This window comes from Teleopsis dalmanni, chromosome 1 (assembly GCF_002237135.1).
Source record: "Teleopsis dalmanni isolate 2A chromosome 1, ASM223713v2, whole genome shotgun sequence".
In the NCBI taxonomy this organism is placed as follows: Eukaryota; Metazoa; Arthropoda; class Insecta; order Diptera; family Diopsidae; genus Teleopsis; species Teleopsis dalmanni.
The window spans coordinates 170,740,829-170,763,708 of NC_051846.1; the positions used below are offsets into that span (position 1 = coordinate 170,740,829).

Genomic DNA, 22,880 nt, shown 5'->3' on the forward strand with positions numbered 1-22,880 from the left:
TTATTTTGTTTTTTTTTTCATATCAATTTCACGTATATTTAATTAAATTAGTTATTTATTTTCTATATCTTAATTTAATTAATTTTTAATCGTGTAAAAATCTAGCGTTTCTTGTATAGAAGCAGAAAATAAGTGGTGGTGAGTAAGAAAGAAGTTTCTAATTGAATGGTATAAAAAAAATAACTTTATTTTAAATTAAATATTTAAAATAATTATATTTATTTTTTAAGTAAAAAGAGAAAGTTGAAAATAGAAAAAAAAAAAAATTAAAGAAATTTAAGTAATTTTTGCATTGTCACAACAAGCATTTTGCTATTTAGTTTCCTTTGTTTTATATATAGTTTTTAACTATATATTTTTTATTATATTTTTATTTTTATTTTGTGGATGGAAATTCATTTGTTATATTGAAAAATTAGGTGCTTTTCCTTATTATATTTTACACATATTCAAAAAAATGTCCGATTTTGTTTTGTTAACAAATATACATCTATATAATTTGTTGTAGTTGTATGATATTTTACTAATATTAAATATGTATAAGAATTGTTTTTTTTCTTTTGTTTTTTATTTATATTTACTTTATTATTTAATTTTAATTGTTAAACTTCAATTTATTGTTGAAAATCAATGATCAAGTTACATCGAAAATAAAACAGGTTCTGGAATACACAGAAGATAAAATCAATGATCAAGTTACATCAAAAATTAAACAGGTTCTGGAATATACAGAAGATATAGGGACCCGACAGTTCTAATAATTTGCATGACAGACAGCCGTCTACGATTCCCACCGGTGTTTTTGGGGCTGGCGCACTGTTGTTTAACGTTGTTGCTGCTACTGTTTGGTCGTCACCTCCTGCTATTATCTTCTGCTGCCTTTCCATTCGGTTCTTGTTTTGAATTTTTTCAATAACTACAATAACTACTTTCCTTTGAGTATCCTTTTTTCTTGTAATAAAATAAAATTTTTGTTTTGAGGATTCTTGTTTTAAAACGGTTGAAAAATAAATAAACGGCATGGTCGTTTGTTTGTTTCTGAATGCTGCATTGTGTATTTGTGTATTGCGTATGTTTGTTTTATTGTGTAGTTTTGTTTGTTTTTTTTTGTAATAATTAAATAGCTTCATGTTGTTTGGAGATTTTTAACCGCTCTTGAAGAGCAAAATCGCCACTTGACCCAGGTAGAAATAAATGAAATGGCGAGTCTCGTGGGTGACATAGGAGCCAAAGTTTCGGCCAACAATGCAATGCCATGTAGGATTGTACTTCTTATCGAACTCCTTTTTAATGTAGGCTGCAATATCCTGTAAACAAAAAAAAATATTTTGTGGTTAGTAAATGATAATCAAATTATTCTTAATCATATTTCCTAACGAATATAGATAGATTCATCCAAACAATCTAGCTTTCTGCTTCATATCGCCCTCGAAAATTCTTATAAGACTAAATAATAAGTATATGAATAAACTATTTAACAAAATATTAATTACAAAAAGAAGAGTTTAAATTAAGAATAAAATTCTAAATTAAGAACGAATTTAAAGAATAAAACCTTAATTAAAAAAAAGCGTTTAAATTGAGAACAAAATCTTAATTTAAAAAAAAAAGAGTTTAAATTAAATATAAAATTCTAAATTAAAAAGAATTTAAAGAATAAAACCTTAATTTAAAAAAAAGCGTTTAAATTGAGAACAAAATCTTAATTTAAAAAAAAAGAGTTTAAATTGAGAACAAAATCTTAATTTAAAAAGGTTTTAAATTAAGAACAAAATCTTGATTTAAAAAAAAAGAGTTTAAATTAAGAATAAAATATTAATTTAAAAAGATTTTAAATTTTACGAAAAAAATTTTAATGTAAAAAAAAAAATACTCCACTGGAATAACTACTCCCTATATATATAAAAAAAAAAAAAAGAAAGGCCACATTATTTTGATAGAATACATATTAAAATTTAAATATAAAAAAATTTAAAATATTCCTAATACTATTTTTTTTTTTGTTTTCAATAAAAAAATCATCTGATGATGGAACTTGGCAATACTCGAAACAATTGTATTGTGAGCCAAAAATTCTATTAATTAAAAATTAAAACGTTTTTGGTGTTGTAATTTATCACCGTTAAAAAAGCTCTCTATTAAAAAAAAATAACTCTTTCGTCATACCGGACTTTTAAGATTAAACTTTAAATACTATTTGTTATAGATTATTTTCAAATGGCTGCTTATATAGTTATAGTTTCTTATAGTTTATTGTAGTCGATCATTTTGCTGATCGAAGCCCTGTCATCTTCATGATCCTATATCCACCTTAATGGGTGTAGGCCCATGCCTTCAGTACATCGTCAATTCTTTATGTGTGCCCCAACTGCAATTCTACCAATCGTCTGTCGTGAATGTCGCCCATCTGTTTTCATGCCCCAATGTACAAACAAATTTGAGTCCAATCAACTTTTAGAACTACAGAAGTGGCTAGATTTCTCTGTCTTGTTTTTGGTTGAGTTCAATTTCAATTCCACTCATCCCCCTACCCATTCTTACTCCTGAATAATCCCGACAGCCAATATCTGTTATTATATTTGTTATTAATATTAATATCTGTTATTAACATTAGCATGTTTATTTCAGTGAATTATAAGAAATTTATCTATTCATCAATACAGAAATCACCTTGAAATGAGTAAAAAAACTGATCTATGTCTATTTGCGAGAACAGATTACAGTCACTCAGTTCTCGTCTTTATTTACTCTCTTGACTGTGCGATAAAAAAAATAAGTTGTTTTTTCTCTTTTTTGAATGGTTTTATGTTAATTTACTTGATACTTTGAACTCAAATTTGTAACCCATTTTTTCCTAGACGTCCATATTCAGGGTCTTGCAATAACGGATGGAATTTAAACAAATTGATATTTTAAATGGTTAAAGGGAAGTAAGTGAATGTAAGATTGAGAATACATTTTAAGTGTAGTTTGATCGCTCAACTCGATAAATTACTTTTAAATAATTTAATAGGTAATGAGTCTCCATATTATATATCAAGCTTTATTTTTGTTTCAGTATGTAGTTTTTAAAATAAAATATATTTAATATCCGAGTGTAAAATATTTCTATTTTTTCTTTTTCTTTTTTTTCGAACTTAAATAAAAGATCTCAAACCAAAGAGTAACTATTTCGGAAAACATATATATATCTGTATTAATGAAAATGAAGTACTAAGACTGTTAATAATCAAACAAAATAATATTAATATAATGTTTGTAATTATAATTTAACTATATTTAGTTCATATATAATCAACATCTCGTAACTCGTAACACTTTAATATCCTTTCTCTATTCAATAGGTGTGTAGAAATTCATAAAAATGTAACTTGAATAACTTCAAGTAATAATAATGGAATGAATGCTTTAAGTTTTTCTGCGTTTGTAGTGCGTTGTCAAAAAATATAGGTTAACCCAAAAAATCTAAGCAGCAAACAAAAAAAAAAAACATCATGCGTGTCGAATTGCAGTTGCTGCTCTATGGGAAGGACGACAACATTTCCCATATTTTAACTTTTATTTATTTTGTATAAAGTTGCGAGACAACATTGTTATATATAGTAGAAGAGTAGACCGATAACAATATTTCTATACCACCAGTGTTGACAACAAAGCAAACATTATAAAATTATATGGGTCGCACAGCAAATAAATGGCTTTTAGTTACATATTCAAAATAAAAAAAATATATATGCCAAATTTTTTTATACTTATAGAAATATTGTACATATATATAATATATATATTTAAATGAAAGAAATGTTTATTCGCCTAAACCAAACAAATTACATTATTGATTAAACAATGCAATTTTTATTATGCCAGGACACCAGCGTTAGGCTTGCATGTCAGCGTTGTTTTCAAAGTAAAGTAAACCAATGCAATGGGAGAAGGAATTAGTTAGTTTAGCTAATTATTAGTTTTATTTTTTAAAATCATCATAAACTACTCATTTACATTGATATCATTTATGAAAGCTGGTGACAAAATTAATTAGTTACCCAGTCTAGTTTACTGCGCTGAAGATGATTACGAACCAACCAACGAGAAGAGGAGGAATTTGCTGAAAATTTTTGTTCAATTTTAGAGAAACTTTCGTTTATTTAATTTACATTTTAATGAAGTTTGTATTATCATTTAAGTAATGTAAACAGTAATTAACATGTGTTATTCTATCCTTGGTGGCGGCAGCAGTAGCAGCAACATGAGCTAATGGAAACAAATCACAATTTTTAATTAATAACTAAACGAGACTAAAACTTTGTTGCGAATTTAGTTTCCACGCAAAATTTGTGCACCGCCAGAAACTGAACTGTTCCAACTACAACCAACATCATCACCTCACGCCATGCACTCCAAAAGCTATTGTCGTAACGACAAATCACTGACGTGGAATGTCAGTCACTCTGTGATGAAATGGGAAATGGAAACGCTGCACACATAACAAGGAGAAAGGAGGTGGGGTGGTTTGTACAATTTTACATACACAGGATGTGCACAAATTTATTGGCTTTTCCTGTTTAATACATATAATTATTTAATTAGTGTTTAGGTTCCTTAGTTCTGCGAAACATACAACAACAATAACAACAACAACAAGGTTAACCAGTAGTACAAAGGACGAAAGTCACTAATTGGGTTGGTTCGATATAAAAGGAATATGTGCGCGGATGCATGTTTTTAACCAGAAATTATTTTTACAGGTATTCACATAAATTCTTTCACAAATAACAATAATTATACTGAAAATAAAATAAATAGAGAATACATGTACGAAGTTACCAGCATCAATGAAATGCAATTAATCTCATCTAATAAAGAAAATTTAATTACACTTTTCCTTATTAGTTACATTACTTTAAAAGTAATTAATTTTGTATTAATAATTATTAATTAAATTAGTTTTCATTTTATTCCTTTTTTTTATTTATTTAATTTATTTCTTTATTTAATTTATTTATTTAAATTAATATATTAAATTTATTTATTTATTTAATATATTTATTTAATTCATTTATTAATTTATTTATTTAATTCATTTATTAATTTATTTATTTAATTCATTTATTAATTTATTTATTTAATTCATTTATTAATTTATTTATCATTTATTTAATTCATTTATTAATTTATTTATTTAACCCATTTATTAAGTAATTTATTTTATTTATTTATTTATTTAATTTATTTATTAATTTATTTATTTAATTTATTTATTTAATTCATTTATTAATTTATTTATTTTACCCATTTATTAATTAATTAATTAATTAATTTATTTATTAATTCATTTAATTAATTATTTATTTAATTCATTTATTATTAATTTATTTAATTCATTATTATTTATTTATTTATTCATTTATTAATTTTATTTATTTAATTCATTAATTAATATTAATTTAATTCATTTATTAATTTATTTATTAATTCATTTATTAATTTATTTATTTAATTCATTAATATTTATTCAATTCATTTATTAATTTATTTATTTAATTCATTTATGATTAATTTATTTCATTTATTAGTTTCATTTATTTATTTAATTTATTTATTTCACTTATTTATTTAATTTTATTTATTATTATTTAATTTAATTTTTTAATAAATTGATTTTATTTATTTATTTAATAAATTGATTTTATTTATTTATTTAATATTATTATTATATTATTTAATATTTTTATTTAATAAATTGATGTTATTTATTATTTAATAATTGATTTTATTTATTTATTTAATAAATTGATTTTATTTATTTATTTAATAAATTCATATTTATTTATTTATTTAATAAATTGATATTTATTTATTTAATTTATTGATTTCTTTAATTTTATTTATTGATTTTATTTATTAATTTTACTTATTATTTCATTTATTTGTTTTATGTATTCATTTAATAATATAAAACAGATAACGTAAAATGAATTACAAAGGATGTGGATGTGTATTGATATAATGAGGTGGGAGGGAACTATTTAAGAATGAGAAAGGATTGGGAGAGAAGTGGTATTTAAACTGAAGTCTACTAGGATCAAGCAGAAAAAAACTAACCACTTCTTTAGGGTTCAAAAATCGATTGGACTAGTTAATTACGCATTGCGTCGTTCTTCTTGTGGGATTTTAGACGGGCCCTATTAAGTACTGACATTTGTGTGAAAGGCTATTTTATTCCACGTTTATATTTAACCTTATTGATGTAAGTTTCGGTCGAGATCCCGGAGCCACTCGTTGAGTTCGTCAACCAAGTGTCAGTCAGCACTCCGAAACAGTTCTATACAGGCAGGTACGTGTTTGACAATAGCAAATGTTGAGAAGTATCTCACGATAAAATTGAAGCACAAATGTCACGAAATATGTCATACTTTTTAAGGCTCTCTACATAAAACACTGCATGTAAAAATATTAGTTTTAAATATATACTAATCCCCTTAAAATTCTATACAATATCATATCATATTACTATATTTAAATATCAGGGAAATCTCCGCTCAAATTTTTTTTTATTATAATACCCTGCATGCAAAAATATTAGTTCAAAATATATACTAATCCCCTTAAAATTCTATACTATATCATATCATTTTACCATATTAAAATATCAGGGAAATCTCCGCTCAAATTTTTTTTATTATAATATCAAGAAATTCATGAAAACTGCGAAGCGTCAGAGGTATTAATAAAATAAAATCTTTTACACCTTATTTATAAGTAAACTGCATACAAAAAAAAAGTTATATTGTATATAATAATTTTTATTTGAAAGTAGAGATATATATAGTACATATAAGAATTTGAGATAAATTTTATGATTTTCTTCATAAAAAGAAAGAACGTTTAGACTTTCGTTATCAATATTAGACACAATTAAGCAACTGAAAATAAACTTATCGTCTCTTATACATAAAAGTTAAGAAAAGTAAAGGTACGTCAATCTTATACTAATTCTAAAAAAAAAACACTACTACACACCTAAAAAATAATCTAAATTAAGAAACGTTTAAACAGCTTTGTGAAAAATCCTTAATAACTTATTTAGACAACGCTACAACAGAAATAAATATTTTAGTGACTTTATCAAGCACATAAATTTTAATAGGAAATTCCTCTGCAATGCACAGCCACAGCATAACAAAAACAACAACAACTACGACAACGACCACAAAGGCACACTTTTGCCAAATAAATATAATTTTAACGAAAATAATTTTTTTTTCTTCTTTCAAGCAAAGGCAAATATTTGTGGTGAATTTGCAGTGGAAGGCAAAAAATAGTAGCAAAAAAAAAAAATACTTAACACAGTGCAAAAATCAATATTTGGATTGAAAGCGTTGACAATGAATGTGGTTAACACCACTCATCGATGAAGGCTGTAGGCATATTACGACCGACGACACAACAGCCGTCGCAGCAAAGCCACGACCACGACATTGTCATTGCATGCGATTACGAATATACGTCCGTAGTCGACTAAGCCTTATAAGCCTCGGTCTTGAATAAGGCCAAGTTTACATATCTTTATTATTATACAATACGATTCTGGGGTAAAAAAAATAATAAAAAAATAAAAAACGAAACGAAACAAAAGGAGGCTAAAATACTTAGTAACCCAACTAATTTTAAACGAAACAAAAGGCTACGGAAAAAATTTAAAAAAGAAAAGAAAATCAACCACCAGTGCTTCAATAGCAGCAGCAGCAGTAAGTCTCGAGACTTCCGAGGAAGCATGTGTGGGCTTAGATTAGCAGCTAATTGGCCATAACATTGTGTAATATGAGCACGTGTTTAAACGATGGCGCCAAAAATAAAGTTTATGAACCAGTGAAACAAATAAAAAATAATCGCAAATAAGCAATAGAAGTTTTTTTTTTTTCAATAATGAATTCAAGAACTAAAATAATAAAGATAACTGATAAAATTATTATTTCAATTTTTATAAAATAAAAATACTATACTATATAGAGATTGACTGAAATTTATTTGAAATTTGGTTTATTGTGTATGATCTAGTAATTTGTTATGCATATATTAGGTTGTCCTGAAAGTAATTTCCTTTCTAGGCCGTTATCTTTTGCCATACCATGGAATCATGATAGTAGTCTTATTCTACGCTCACACAATTTTTATTCCCTACTTCTTCCCATTGATTAAAAAGATTTTTACCGTCTAAAAAATTTTGTAAGACCAGAAAAAAATAATACTAATGTTTCCAGATCTAAACAACTCATCCAAAGCTATTAAAACTTTTGTCGAGTGACTAAAAGTTTATGGTGACGCACTACACACCTTTTCTATTGATCAATTGAGGCCTATTTATGTTAAATGAATAAATTGGATAAATAATAAATTGGATTATTAAGCTGAAATCCCACTAAACCTATAGCTGATCGTTTTTTTTATGAATATCGACCGTATCAATTTTTTTTATTTTATAATGACTAACACACATATTTTTTATAACTAATTAAAAACAATCAAATGATTTTTTTTTGAAGATCAAATAATAACAGGATCATTATCTTTCACTTATATGAAGATCGTATTTCGTTATATGAGATTTAATCCTGATGTTCAATTAATCAACTAGAAAAGCTCATTATCTTTCATTATAACTAATAGAAGATTAAATTTCATAATATGGGCATATTTTATTTAACTTACAAACTAAACAGATAATCATTTCGTCATGATCAAATAATAATCAGGAAATGATAATTATATTTCAGTTATAATACGATCGTACCTCCATATGTGAAAAAAATTCTACCCTTTAAAATTTAGCAATATATTTGATCTTTTGATTTATTTAATTATGACTTTTTGATCATCAGGAACAAGTATATAAAATATTCATATTTAAAAGTTGTCTACAAATAGTCTACTCGAAAGAATATATTTGACTTCAACCTCTCTATACTTTAAAAATGATTGCATCTGAAAGAGTGGTTTAGGGGTTGTAATAATCGATTTTTCTTTTTGAAAATTTTAAAGAATATATATGAATTATATTCCTTAATTTGATGCATAAAATATTCTTGCATCTAAAAAAGAACAAAAATTTCTATTCTAAATATATATCGTTTTTTCACTAACATGTTTTTTTTTCTTAAGTATGCAGTTCTAGTCTAGTCAGCCGCCCGTTGCTTCTGGAATCTGACAAGGCGACAGTTTAAGCCCTATTTTGTTCAATCTTATACGCGTTTGAAAACGTAGCAGACAAATGTAATATGAAAATATCCACATCGAAAACGAAGTCGCTAACAATCTCGAGACAGCCTCTTCGATGCAAACTTGCAGTGTACGATGCTCTTAAAAAGCAGGTCATGGAATTTAACTAACTTGGAGCTAAAATTTTTACGCAGACGATGCCGTATTACTTTCAGACAATAAAGACCTTCAAAGACTCTTATACGCGTTTGAAAACGTAGCAGACAAATATAATAAGTATCCACCTCGAAAACGAAGTCACTAACAATGTCGAGACAACTTCTTCAATGCAAACTTGCAATATACGATACTCCTATAAATCAGGTCATAGGAGGAACTTCAATACCTTGGACCTAAAATAACATCATCAAAGGTCCTAAGTGCTGAAACTACCGCCTAAACAAATAAAGCGGCTCCCGTAGCATTGATTATTGATTATTAACCAATAAATGTGTGCATTTTTGTAGAAAGTAGCAGTGTGTAGCGTGCTTCAAAGGACGATTGCAAGAAAACGACAAGTGATATCGTAGATTTAAGTAGAGAAGAACAGTGACTTCGGAACAAAATACATTATAAAACCGATTTAAACTATTTTTTAGTACTTAATTTTTTGTTGTTCAGTAGATTTTTCATAAGAAAGGACAAAAACTTCACAACAAAAGATAGTGAAAAATCAATTTTAACTATTTTCTAATACTTTTGAAAATACCCTGTTAATTCGTAAAAGCAAATACAGTATATTTGCTTACTATATGTAAAATCTATTACCACAAAAAATAAGTTTCTAATTATAGTCAGTTGATCGATATTATTAGTATTAGTATTGTGTGCAGTATAAATAAAACTAATATTAAATAATTACATATCAAAAAAAGATCTAAAGTCCGCAATGAAACGCAACAAAAGATACAAATTATAAACGTTTTAACTAAATAAAGTATTTATTTTTCTATGATGATTATGACGTTAGTGTTGGTGTACTTGGATTATAAATTGTGTTATAAATTGTTAAGAACTGTGACACTGCAAACATCAAGTGCAATAAATTACGTCAAAAGTATAACTATACCAACAACACTTGCTACTCTTGTTAGCCATATTTGTAGGGCTCTTAATCAAAGTAAACATTTGCCATCTAACATTTATCTTAAGCGTAAGAGAGCTAGCTTTATCTTAAAAAGGATAAAGACGATGCCAATCCCATAAAAAACTCAACTAATTCAAGATAAAAGTTGGTTGGTTGGTGTATTTATACTTTAAAATTTAAATTATTTTATTTACATTTTATAAAATATAGTAGTTTGAGTTTAATGTTTACCTGAATTATCAGAATTAACAGAATTGCTGTATCTAGATACGTTCACGAATTCGTGTGAATATGTGAATTATTGTGGCGGTGAAGTATTCGACGGTTAGGTTACCCCGCACGCACTTTTCGCACAATGTCGTTGAAGTGGCACGGTGGCATGCAGCTCAAGTGGAAAAGTTCAAAGTACATACACTCAACTTTAACCTACATTTTATGTGCAACAACAGCAACAACAAAAACAACAACAATAACAACAATAAGAGAGCGCGCAACATATGTTTGTTTATTATGTATCTGAACAGCACTGTGAAGATAGGTAGGTTGTATGCACATTCAGTAGCAGAGCAGGATTATTTACCCATATTTGCAAAGTATATGCAAATGTACTTTTGACATTTTCAACTACCGCACAGTAGAACAAAAAAGCAAAAACAAGTAAAAAAAAAACAAATACAGAAAATATGCTCAACTCAGCTCGGCAACCAAACATTTCTCTTCCAATCCTTCAACGCTAACAAACTACAAAACAGGACTCTTATCCTTTTTTCATATATTGTCCGCAAAATGCAATCAGTGGAAAACATTAAACTATGAGACTTGAGCGGGTGGTTTGTTGGTCGATTGGTTGGATGAGTTGGTTGGTTGGTTGGGTTGGTTGGCTGGGTTGGTTGCCTGGGTTAGTTGGTTAGTGTGTTTGCTGCGTATCTGCTACTGGCTGCTGGTTAAAAGTTGAAATAATTTAAGCGTGAAGGTTATTTAATATTCAAATAGATTGAAATACTTTTCTATGAAAACCACTTTTATGGCGGTTGATGAATATGTGTAATGAGCTTTACGTATGGTATATTATAAACACAACACCGCTACGTTTCAGACTGCCAACATTAATTATGCAAAAATGTTGGTTTTATGCAAAATACAATATCATTTTGATGTAATATGGAACTGACATTTCCTATTAATGCAATAATTCGAATAATTTTCGGTAGGAGTAATTATAATATAAGTGTATGGAGATGTTTCACTTTTCACATTCTATCAATTGTTAGACTAAAAGTAACTGGAGGCACATTTACTTCAAGGTAGTAAATTTACAATTATTTTACTATTGATTAATCGCAAAAAATATCAAAAGTTAATTTGGTTATTTTGTGAATATCATCATTATTATTAGTACTACGACCGGTGTCTGTTTTTGAGCTATTTTTTACGAAATCTCTTCACTGAACGCGACAGCGAGCCAAGATTTAAGATATACTCTAAATAATTATTTACCATAGTGAACTTTTAGTAGATGAAAACGTCTGACTGTTCCTAAAGATTCAACTAAAATCTTCACTAATCCCGACTACATGCCAAAGCTTCAGGAATCTAATTCATATTTGTTGTCTTCAAAAATTTTACAAAAATAATCCTTTAAAAAAAAAACCGTGCTTAATTAGTCAGATCAAAGTAGCTGAAAACAGCTGCTTGTTCTAAAAGATTAAGAGTTTTATAATGTAAACAGTATCATCATCTAACCGGTATCTGGATTTAGTCTTTTGCAACAAATCTCTCTCTACTAATTCGGACTGCGAGCCAAAACTTTGTTAATCAACTTGTTTTTGTTGCTAATGCGTTATTTTTTTATTAATTTTAATTCTAACTTAAGCTATTTTGGTCTTATATATGGGATGCAAATATAAATTCAATATTTATTCCATTTTTTTAACCCGATGTTTCGTGAGTTTTATTCCAACATCTTCAGGAGTATCATACTGTCAAGTTTTTATATAAATGATCACAATTCATTTAATTTAAATAACTATTATGTAGATTGAATTATTATTATAAATAATATAACTTATCCATTTGCCAGCCACCACTTTCAATTTCTTTATTTTAGAGCGGCAATTTTTTATTAAACTAATTAAATAATTATTAAACTAATTAAATTATCAGTACATTTGTTCAATCTTAAGCTCCAGTCACTAATTGACCTTAGCAGATTGGAACTCCGTCACCACCATAGGCCCATAACCGTAGTTAGAAGCCCATACCTTAAGTGTATCACCGACATACAACCCAGTGTGCTGAGATTTGAACTACTAAATCAAGCACAGAGAACTGGCATATCCACCCAAAATCATCACGTGTCAACTTCATCACCATAGGTGTTTTGAAAATAGTAAGAAACACTGCCTGCCCTAAAGGATTTATTATTTGATGATATATCTAATGATGTCTGGGTGTCCGGTGTCAGTATTCTCCAACAAATCTTTGCATTGCGCTCGACTATGAACTAAAACTATCTTGAGGGATTTTAAAGTAAGTGAAATTGACTGCGAGTTCTAAACGTTTAATAAAGTCTTAACATTTATATCAACACTCGCAATCCCGGATATGTTTTTCATTTTTCAAATTGATATATCTTAAGTTTTATCTGCTATATTCAGGTGAGATTTTCAGAAACTCACTTAAATATTATTTTCTATCATAATTCTTAATGAAAATTTTTTGTTAAAGCATATCGCTTTGATCCACACTAAAGACACCTGGGTGTGTACATCTAAAATATGTACATGTAATTTTTATACGATCAATTCTCACAAACCAATAAAAGATTTAGCTTTCGAAAATAGACAAATTAAAACATTAAAGCGCTACGAGCGCGGTTTATATAGAATATGGTCAAATGACGAAATAGAGGGGCTAATGATTGAACTTCAAGGTATGAAAACCATTTTGAACAGTATTTTGTACAGTATATGATACTTTTAACATCTCTTGATTGGGATCCTTAGAACCGTATTTCCTAATATTTTTCTTAGTTTACTTTTTATAATTTTAAGTTCACATAATCTGCATCCGTCTTTTAAAAAGCATATATCTAATGGCTTTTTATAAAAATAGGTTAGGTTAGTCGGTCTAATTGGCGAATTTTGAAACTATGAGCCCATTGCGTTGCCACTATAGCCGAAACTAATATGAATACATTTTCATTATGAATTGACAGAGACTTCGCTACATCTTCCCTAAACAGTCAAATGGCCCCAATGTGAGTCATATATGCTACTTTGAGAAACATAGCTTCAGGCAGTAAGTTTTTAGTATGTTAGTACTAACTTTATTGAAGCAGAAATAAATTGATGGATTGGTAGGTAAGGGACTAGAATTCTGATCACATTTTTAAATTTTTTGAAAAACAAAATAAAACTTGGCACTTACCTTTTCGATATTGTATTTTTCCAAAGCCTGTGTCGCACAATCAACTGCATCCTGTTGCATTTCCTCGCTCATATCAGCATTCTTAATAACAGCTTTGCGGTCAGACATATTTGCTTTTTGTTTTTAGTTACAGAATACAAGAGAAAACTTTATTATTGTAAATCTGTAAATAAACTGAAAATAATATAAAAATGAATTAATTTATACCACAATATAAACTTTATCTCTGATTAAAACAAATTACAAATTTAATACAAATTAACAAAATTTGTAATTCACTGTTGAGATATAAAACTATATTTGAAAAATTCAAAATAAAATATCTAAATAATTTCGATAGATAATATTAACAGGTAACTTGATTAATTTTACTTTCATTTGAAATTTTAATTAAAAATTAATTTATTTCATCATTATAACATTTTATTTATTTCCAATTTATGAATAATATTTATTGTAACACAATTAAGGACTCAAATCATGTTATTAACTTGGTCCTTTTATTCTATAGAGGGAAAGCATATTTTCCCTGTGGGGTTGCGCTGTTCTACTCTATTTGCAGTTAAATTCCTATTACATTGAATTTTAACAATTTTTTGGAAAAGAAAACCCTGCTGTAGAGAAAATCAATGGTAAAAATGTTTTCCACCAAATTTCTTATTTATTACGAAAAAAAAAAAAAGAAAAAAATATTCTGTAGCTAAAATTGGCATTTGTGGGGTAATAGCACGCGATTCTGTTGACTTGAGTAAGGAAGAGGTTAGCCCCATTTTATCATTTAATTTATTTTAAATTAAGAAAGTGAAAAACAACATTTTGGGTAAGAAGAAATTATTTAAATAATCCATAATGTGTTTTTCAACAATCCTGTGTAATAAAATAGGAACATAATATTTTGAGCATGTTTATGGAGTGAGACAGACATCTAGGTATATTATAAAGAATTAAAATTTAATGTAAAATTAAATCAAAAAATAATAATATAACAAATCCGTGCATTAACTGATGAATCTAACTTAAATTGATTTAGTACAATTTAAAAATTCTATATAATTTATGAGTTATATATAGATTTTATCATTATCAACTAATATGGTAGTAAAATCTTTTTGAGGATTAAGGACACTTGATATCGTAATTTTAAGTGTTTATAATTATTGAGCAGACGAACTTAAACTATACTATAACTAAGATAATAATCTTTACTAATTCTATTATTGTATATTTGTTTATAAATTAACAAGACACTAATAATAATAACATTCTTGCATCTTCTGCTGCTGTACGTATCCAACGATTCTATAATTTTCTTATTGCTCTCAGGTTTTTTTTTTTAGTAATCAGCTTTAGTTTGCTGTTATCTGATTTTTAAATAATGTCTACGAATTTCTACAATAAAACTTAAAACCTTAATTCATTAAGAACTAATTACTTAATTAATTAATTAATTACTAATTGTGCTAATTGCTAGGTGAATTTGGTGAATTTTTATAAAACCATTAATATTTAATTTTAACTAATTTAATTTTATAAATTTAAAAATCAATAATATGTATATTTTTAGACATTAAATAGAATTGAATAGAATTAAGTAGAATATAAAAGTTAAATAGGAAATTTTGGTTACTGTTGTGTAAGTTACTCCTTTCAGAAAATCACAAAAAAGCTTTTAACCCTTAAACGAATTTAAAGTACCACGGGGATTAGAGGTATTGCATTTAAATTAACATAAAATGTTTGAAAATGTCAAGAGTTTAAATTTAAATTGCAAACGAAAGACGGATTAATTATGTAAATGGAGAAGATACACCGTTTAATGAATGACATTTTCTGTGTTTGTCGTCAAATTTTAAACTTAAAAACGAAACATTTTGCAAAATTAAAACTCTTGACTGATTTCCAAATTACAGGTAATAAGACAAAAAAGATATAAGTAGAATTACATTAGCTTTAATGAAATAGTAAAATTAATGAGGGGAGATTACTATTAAAAGCTACAAACATATCACTTAGAATATCAAAGACCAAACAGTAGTGAAAACCTACTAATAGATACTATTAAAAGCAAGTAAAATAAGAAACAATAAAGAACTATTGATTCAGTGACTATTCCAAGATATATCTATTTTATAGCACTTGAAAGTATAACAGTTGGTAGATGTCTTTTAGAATACTTAAATTCATACTAATATGAACTGCACAATTTAAAAATTGAATAAAATCATACAAATTAAACAAATCATATACAGGAATCTAGTACACACAATCCAGTTTCCAAAATATTTTAAAAAGTTAGTTAGCAACCCGATTAGAATTCAGTATATACCTAGAAAGCAAACAAAATATGAATAGTTTGAAGTTAGTTACCAAACTGAAATAATTTAATAACTTTTTAAACTAGAAGATTCGATATATCTAGAAATTAAGACAATTATCTAAGATTATATGCATTAACATTAATTAAGTAAGCAATAATCCACCACTTAAAAAAATGTTAAAAAAATATTACTAAATATAATTAGACACTTGGCACGCACACAAATAACAACAAAGTATTTAAGCATTTAAGCACTTTAGTTCAATTAGCTGACTGATAAGTTTATTGTCCAATTTGGACCAGAAGTTTAGTTATTTAACGTGATTACCTGCCTTGAAGGCTTAACACCACGACGTTCTTAACACTCGTCTCAAGATAATACACCGAAAAATGCCACATTGCAAGTCTAAGGAGTTTTGTCGGTACCAATTTATCCTATACATTTGGATTTAGTTTCCCTTCATGGTGGGAAGCAAAGCCTATCTATCTAACATTTCTGTTTACAGAAATCGATCGTAGCACATAGTGGAAGAATGCAATCTATATTCAACTAAACTGAATGAATACAATCATTCCACCCGTATATATTTAAATTTTAACCAATACCCTTCAAGTAGCCAACCTGTATTGGTAAGGGCAGTAGAGTCTGTGATAAATAGTCACTACCAGTGATACATTAACACTATCAGGATAGTAATGTACATCGAAGATCTTGAGATCTGACAATAATTTTTCAACTACTTAGATTTTTTTAAACTATATTTTCAATAAGATGTCCAATAAGATTACGATATTTAGATCAAGAGTTAACCTATTTTGCTGCTTAGATAATCAACATTGTTTCTACCCGTAAGACACTGCAATGGTTTAGTAGTCGGAGTAAATTGCTAAAACTAAATTTATAAGAAAACATGACACTGCCACTCCTTCATTTATTTTTTAACCGTCAATGTTAATATTTACAATGTTAACAAAAATTATTTTACTCATAGTCTAATCTTCTCTACTATGCTTACCATTACTACTGATTTCCTGAACTCCTTCTGGAGTATAGAGCCTGACCTCCAATAGGAAAACCGTAACTCAAATCGAGGTCTGAGCCAAAACTAATGTAGTCAATTGAGATGAAACTACAAAGCTATTAATATAAATATTAATATAAGTTTTAATAATATTATTAAATTATACAAATATAATAATATATATATTAATATTAACCGTGTTAACAGAAACTACTCTATCTAGAGCCCAGTCTTTCCTATTAGAAAATAAGAAAACCTAGGCTTACATCGAAGTCTAAGTTGGAGCAAATCTAGTAAACTGATACGAGACAACAATGCTGCAACAATAATATAGATTGAATTAGAGGTGAAGAACTATTGATAGTCGGCACCATCGATAGTGAGTGATGGTTTTTTTCCAAACCATCGATTACTATCGATAGTATGTTAATTTCAATAGAAATGTCTATTCATTCAAAAAACCATGTTTTTATTTAAAATTTCAACTAAAATTTAATTAATATGACGAATTTCATTAAATTTTTTGGAGATAATATTTTACATAAATAAAATAAAATAAAAATCATAAATTTCATTTCCTTTTTTCGGTATTGTTGCTATTGTAGTAACCAAAAATTTTTGTTTAAAAATAACATCATATTAACGTTTTTTTCTTTCAGTCGAGTCCGTCGTTCTGAAACTACTTGTCCAGCTTTACTAAATACGCGCTCGGACTTGACTGAAGTAGCGGGTACATATTACTATTTAATAGTAATTTAATCTGGAAATGTTTATCTCCGTGATGTTTTTAGAATTAGAATATAAAATTCGCTTTACGCTGTGACAAACCACAGATGCCAAAAGTGAGCTTTTTTGTGAAGCGTTGATATGACTAACTATCGTAGACTATCGATAGTCTAGCACTGCCATCGATGGTGTCATCGATAGTTCTCCACCTCTAGATTGAATAGTAGATTTCATATTATTAAACACAGACCAAATGCAACGAAATAAGGATAAAGACGAGAAAATTATACGTTCCCCAAATATTTTAAAATTACAAAGCTATAAAGTCAATAGCATTATTTATGAAAAGATTGATTTTGCAGATAAATTTCAATGAAATACAATTTAAAGAAATATACAAGAGATTCAACAAAAATAGTGCCGGATAACTGCATTAAAAAATATAACAATAAAACCTGTGTAAGAATTTGAATTTAATTTTATTTGATTTTATTGGTGCTAATTAAAAATTGAATAGGTCTTTTTTTATTTACTAATTGAATTCATGTTTTATGACTTTTTAAAACCTACCCCTTTTATAACATGACTTTCTATTAGAGATAACATTTTCATTGACAATAGTAAGAACAGAAAAAAACCAAAACAAAACAATGGAACGTGCCAATAAGTCTTTCTAAATTGCGTGTTAAACATTTTCCCGCATTTTTATTAAAAAATACTTTTACTCACCCTACTTTAGGGTAAACAGGTTCGATATGAAATATCTACACTTAACGATATTTATATAATTTTATTACTTTATTATGTATGAAAAAGAAAGAAAATTAAAGCAAATCTATTAGCAATTATTTATATCGTAGTATTGTTGTTAAGGTAATTGAAATATCTTTCAAATAATTTAATTCGTTCGTTATAGTTCAGTTGAGCAAACAGAACAGACTTGACCGACCGATAATCAACATCTGTGACTGGGTTAACGACTTATACGTAAACAATTCAATTTTTATCAACCAAACTATTATTAAGCAGTTCTCGGCGTTATCAATAATTTAAAATGCGGTCTACCCACACAAATTAATAAAAAACGACACTAGTTCGCTTGTGTTGTAATACGCAGAGTGTTTCCATTAATACTGGAGACATTAGGCACTCGACGCTTCAAGTAGAGTAGAAGCGGTCGTTTGAAGAGGTTCAAATATTTCAAAAGATTTTATAATAAATTTGCCGGTGTTATTATGCAATTTTTTTTTATTTTTATTTTTATTTTTGCTACTGTTGTTTAATAAACAAAACAACAAATACCCATCAAAGTGCAATTTGACAAACTCAATTGTGTTATTTAATTTTTTATTTATTTATGTTTTTTTTTTAAAGATGAATGAACGAACTATAGTATTTTTAAAATGACTCACGGTGAATGAAATATTCAATGAAAGTGAAAGCCAGCGGGTCAAAATAATAAGAGAAGAATGGGGAGATTTTTATTTTAGTGTTGCGTTGAATGTAGTAGGCAGATATAGGTAGGCGTTAGGTGTTTGTTGTAGGCGTCCGTAGGTTTATATGAGTAGCACTCAAGTTAATATAATTTTGATTTGTTTATAAAATATTAGTTTATTAATTTATTATATTACATATTTAATTGAAACCTTTTAGAGATGTGAATTAATATATTGAAATCAAGATTACACCTGATCAGATTTTTTAATAAACATAGTATATAGCAATTAATTATTATTATAAATATTTGAATATAGATCATTTTATAAATATGAGGCTTTAAAACGTGTGTACTCTTTTTTACTTGTCGTTTGTATAATTAATGTAAAAGTTACATATGTTATACATACTAAATAGCAGTAAGCAATATCAGCATTTAGAATATAGAAAAAAGTTGATTTATTTTACCATCGTCTTACTTTAATAAAATTCGAAATATCTTTTATAATGTCTACACTCGAGAGATAATTGAGGAAGAGGAACTCTGATGAATATTACAGCGCATAATTGGTTCAAAATATAAAAATTAGTCCCTGAGATTTTTGTGTTCGTAATTCAAGATTGACAAAGTAAAAAAAAAGTCTACGAAGAATTACCTAACTATAGCTATGCTTATATAGAATATAGAATCATATTGTTTCACTTTCTTCATGACATATCATATAAGTACTTATACCAACTGTTAATTTACCCAACTTATTAATTGTTTGTTAATAAAATTATTTTTCTAATTTCGCAAGCAACTTGCATAATTAGCTCAAATTTAATCAAATTTATGCAACTTGCATAAATTTGATCCGATAAAATATTATAAACCTTGGTACTTGGAGTCTCAAAAAATGATTTACGAAGAATTGAATATAATTAATAATTTCAAAAAGATCACTGATGATGAGTGGTTAACAATATTCAAAACAACTTTATGGTCAGCTAAAAATCCAATTAATTAAAAATAATAAAATTTTGGTGAAGTGGATGAGTTGAGAGTGGGGGAAGAGGAATTAGAATAAGGGGTGAATTGGATGGGTGAGATTTAAATTGAATTTTAACTCCGTTCCAGACGGAGAAACCTGACCACTTCAAGAGAGTGGGTACAAAGGTCGATTGGACGGGGACAGGAGAATAGATAGGCAAATTCATGGGGCGGTAGAGCTGTAGACCATTAGGAATAGACGTGTTTATGCATGACAAGTAACTGTTTAACACTCGGCTATATTCTGATTTCAATTGATCTAAGATAGTTTTTGCTGCACGGAGGAGAAGTCGTTTTTTCTGGGAGATGTTAGACGGAGGTCTATTTTTGTTGTATTATATTATTATGATGGGTATTTGGCAATACTCGAAACAGCTGTATGGTCAGCCAAAAATTCAATTAATTAAAATATAAAAAAATAAATTTTTGTTGTTGTAGTTCACTTCTGTTCGAAAAAAAACTCTTTATTATACTATTATTATATTATATTATTGTTATATTACACTATTATATTATATTAATAATTTATTATATTAGTATGATATTAAATTATACAATTGTTATGTTATATTATTATTTTAATTAATCAATTGTTATTTCGAACTGTTTACAAGTTTTTTGATTTTCATAAGGCTCAGGTCGTTTATTTAACACATAAATTTATAAAAAAAATATCACTTATTAATTTATTTTAAATATTTTAAGTATGTTTTAGTTATTATAAAATAAAGTACTTTTTATAAAATAGTGTTTTTGTAGGCTAAATGTTTAAATTTTTTTTAATTGATCACAAAATAATTAATATTTTAATTTTTATCAAAATATTTATATTACACATATTTCGGTCTATTTTGAGATCATCTTTAGTGTACAATAAGCAAAAAAATAATCTATTTATATATTATTATTATGGACGTGTGCGAGTTAGGCTAAGTTGATGCTAAACCAAATGGGAGATTTTTTAGGATTTTTTGCACTGCACGCATTTTGCCATTTATCAACACGTATCGACACATCAATACATTATCGACACAACTTAGAATTTCCCTCATTTAGAACGCAACTTAGGACGTGTGCGAGTTAGGCTAAGTTGATGCTAAACCAAATGGGAGATTTTTTAGGATTTTTTGCACTGCACGCATTTAGCCATTATCACACGATCGACAATCATACATTATCGACAAACTTAGAATCCCCATTGAACCGCACTTAGCCTAACTACAACGAACTAGCACTCGCACAGACCTATTAATTTTTAGTTATTAAAATTATTATTAATTATATTATTTTAATTATTTTTTGATATTTATATAAATATTTATATAAATTGCCTGAAATGCTAAATATGTGAATGACAGTTTATATATATATAATAATAATAATATATATATATACATTAGTTATAATTTTATTATATTATATATTTGTTATAGCATGTCATCTATATTAAAACATAACATGAATGTTGTGAAATATGTATTAACATATATATTTTTAATTATTTTAATTTTTAACAACAATGAAAAAGGCCAAAAAAAAAATTATAAAAATATGCCCGTGTGAAAGTGGCAAGCTACACAGACAAGGTCGCATGCTGCAGAAGCAGTCAACAGTTTGCAATCTGCAGGCAATTTGCCACTGAATTCACTGATGAAGGGAAGTCAACTGTGAAATGCACATTAATTTATGTGTGACTTCCAACCAAATTACAGGAATTTTCCCACGTAATATTGAAAAATAAAAAGCTAACTAAAATTGAAGGAATTTTTTTTCTTTAAAAATACTTCTAAAATGTCCATTGATTGATCTGAGAAGAGATCAAAAATTACGTCAGTCAAAAAATTTTTAAATGCCAACAAAAAAAAAAAAACAAAATTTGCATGCCTAAATAAGTGGAATGTGAAATGACAGGTTTTTTTTTTGACCGAAACAAGATTTAAGATTACTATTAGTTATTAATAAATATTATTAACTATTTTTGTATGTATTTTTGTAGGCGTTCTTACTCCATAGAAACTCTTCAGAAATACCCGCAAGAACTCATTTCGCAAATAACTTAAGCGCGGCCATGTATGTCGCTTTGTTGCTGTTGGATGCAATTTTCCAAGAAAGAAGAAGAGAAAAAAAATGTGGCAACAAATATGACAAATTACTATGCCATTTAGGCAAAAATTAATTTTTTGCACTTTTTTGTGAAATTAACAAATTAAGTAGCAAATTAATTATTTATCCTAGAGAATACAATAAAAACGTCTTCCGGGTGCTATCTCTGCTTGCCGCCCTAAATTTGCACACCTCCATATACACACATGTAATTTTTTCACATAAAAAAAAACTCACCGATGTTTTTTCCTATGCGTTAATCCTTTCACAAATTCTTGAAAAGATATCTTATCTACAACAAAAATACTTTTTCGTTAACGTTCAAATTTTCAATACAATTCAATCTTAAATTTTACACAACATTTAATACACAAATAACTTGAAATTTATTTTCCAATGCTTACTTTTCTTTTTAATAAATTTTTAAATATTTTCACTCACTGCAGCTCCTCACTATTCAAACTACACAAT

General features: G+C 27.3%; 1 protein-coding gene across 2 annotated transcripts; it reads right to left on the reverse strand.

The window, feature by feature from the left end:
• Positions 1-829: 829 nt before the first annotated feature.
• Positions 830-22,880, reverse strand: LOC119670105 (dynein light chain 1, cytoplasmic). 2 transcript variants are annotated; one of them, XM_038080222.1, is made up of 4 exons: positions 22,814-22,880; positions 22,647-22,701; positions 13,772-13,945; positions 830-1,307 (listed from the first exon to the last, which is right to left on the reverse strand). In XM_038080222.1, exons 3-4 carry the CDS (start codon positions 13,877-13,879, stop codon positions 1,146-1,148), a joined length of 270 nt encoding a protein of 89 aa, XP_037936150.1. In that variant the 5' UTR covers positions 13,880-13,945; positions 22,647-22,701; positions 22,814-22,880; the 3' UTR covers positions 830-1,145. The 2 variants fall into 2 exon arrangements, with proteins under 2 accessions (XP_037936150.1, XP_037936151.1); XM_038080223.1 differs by lacking the exon at positions 22,647-22,701.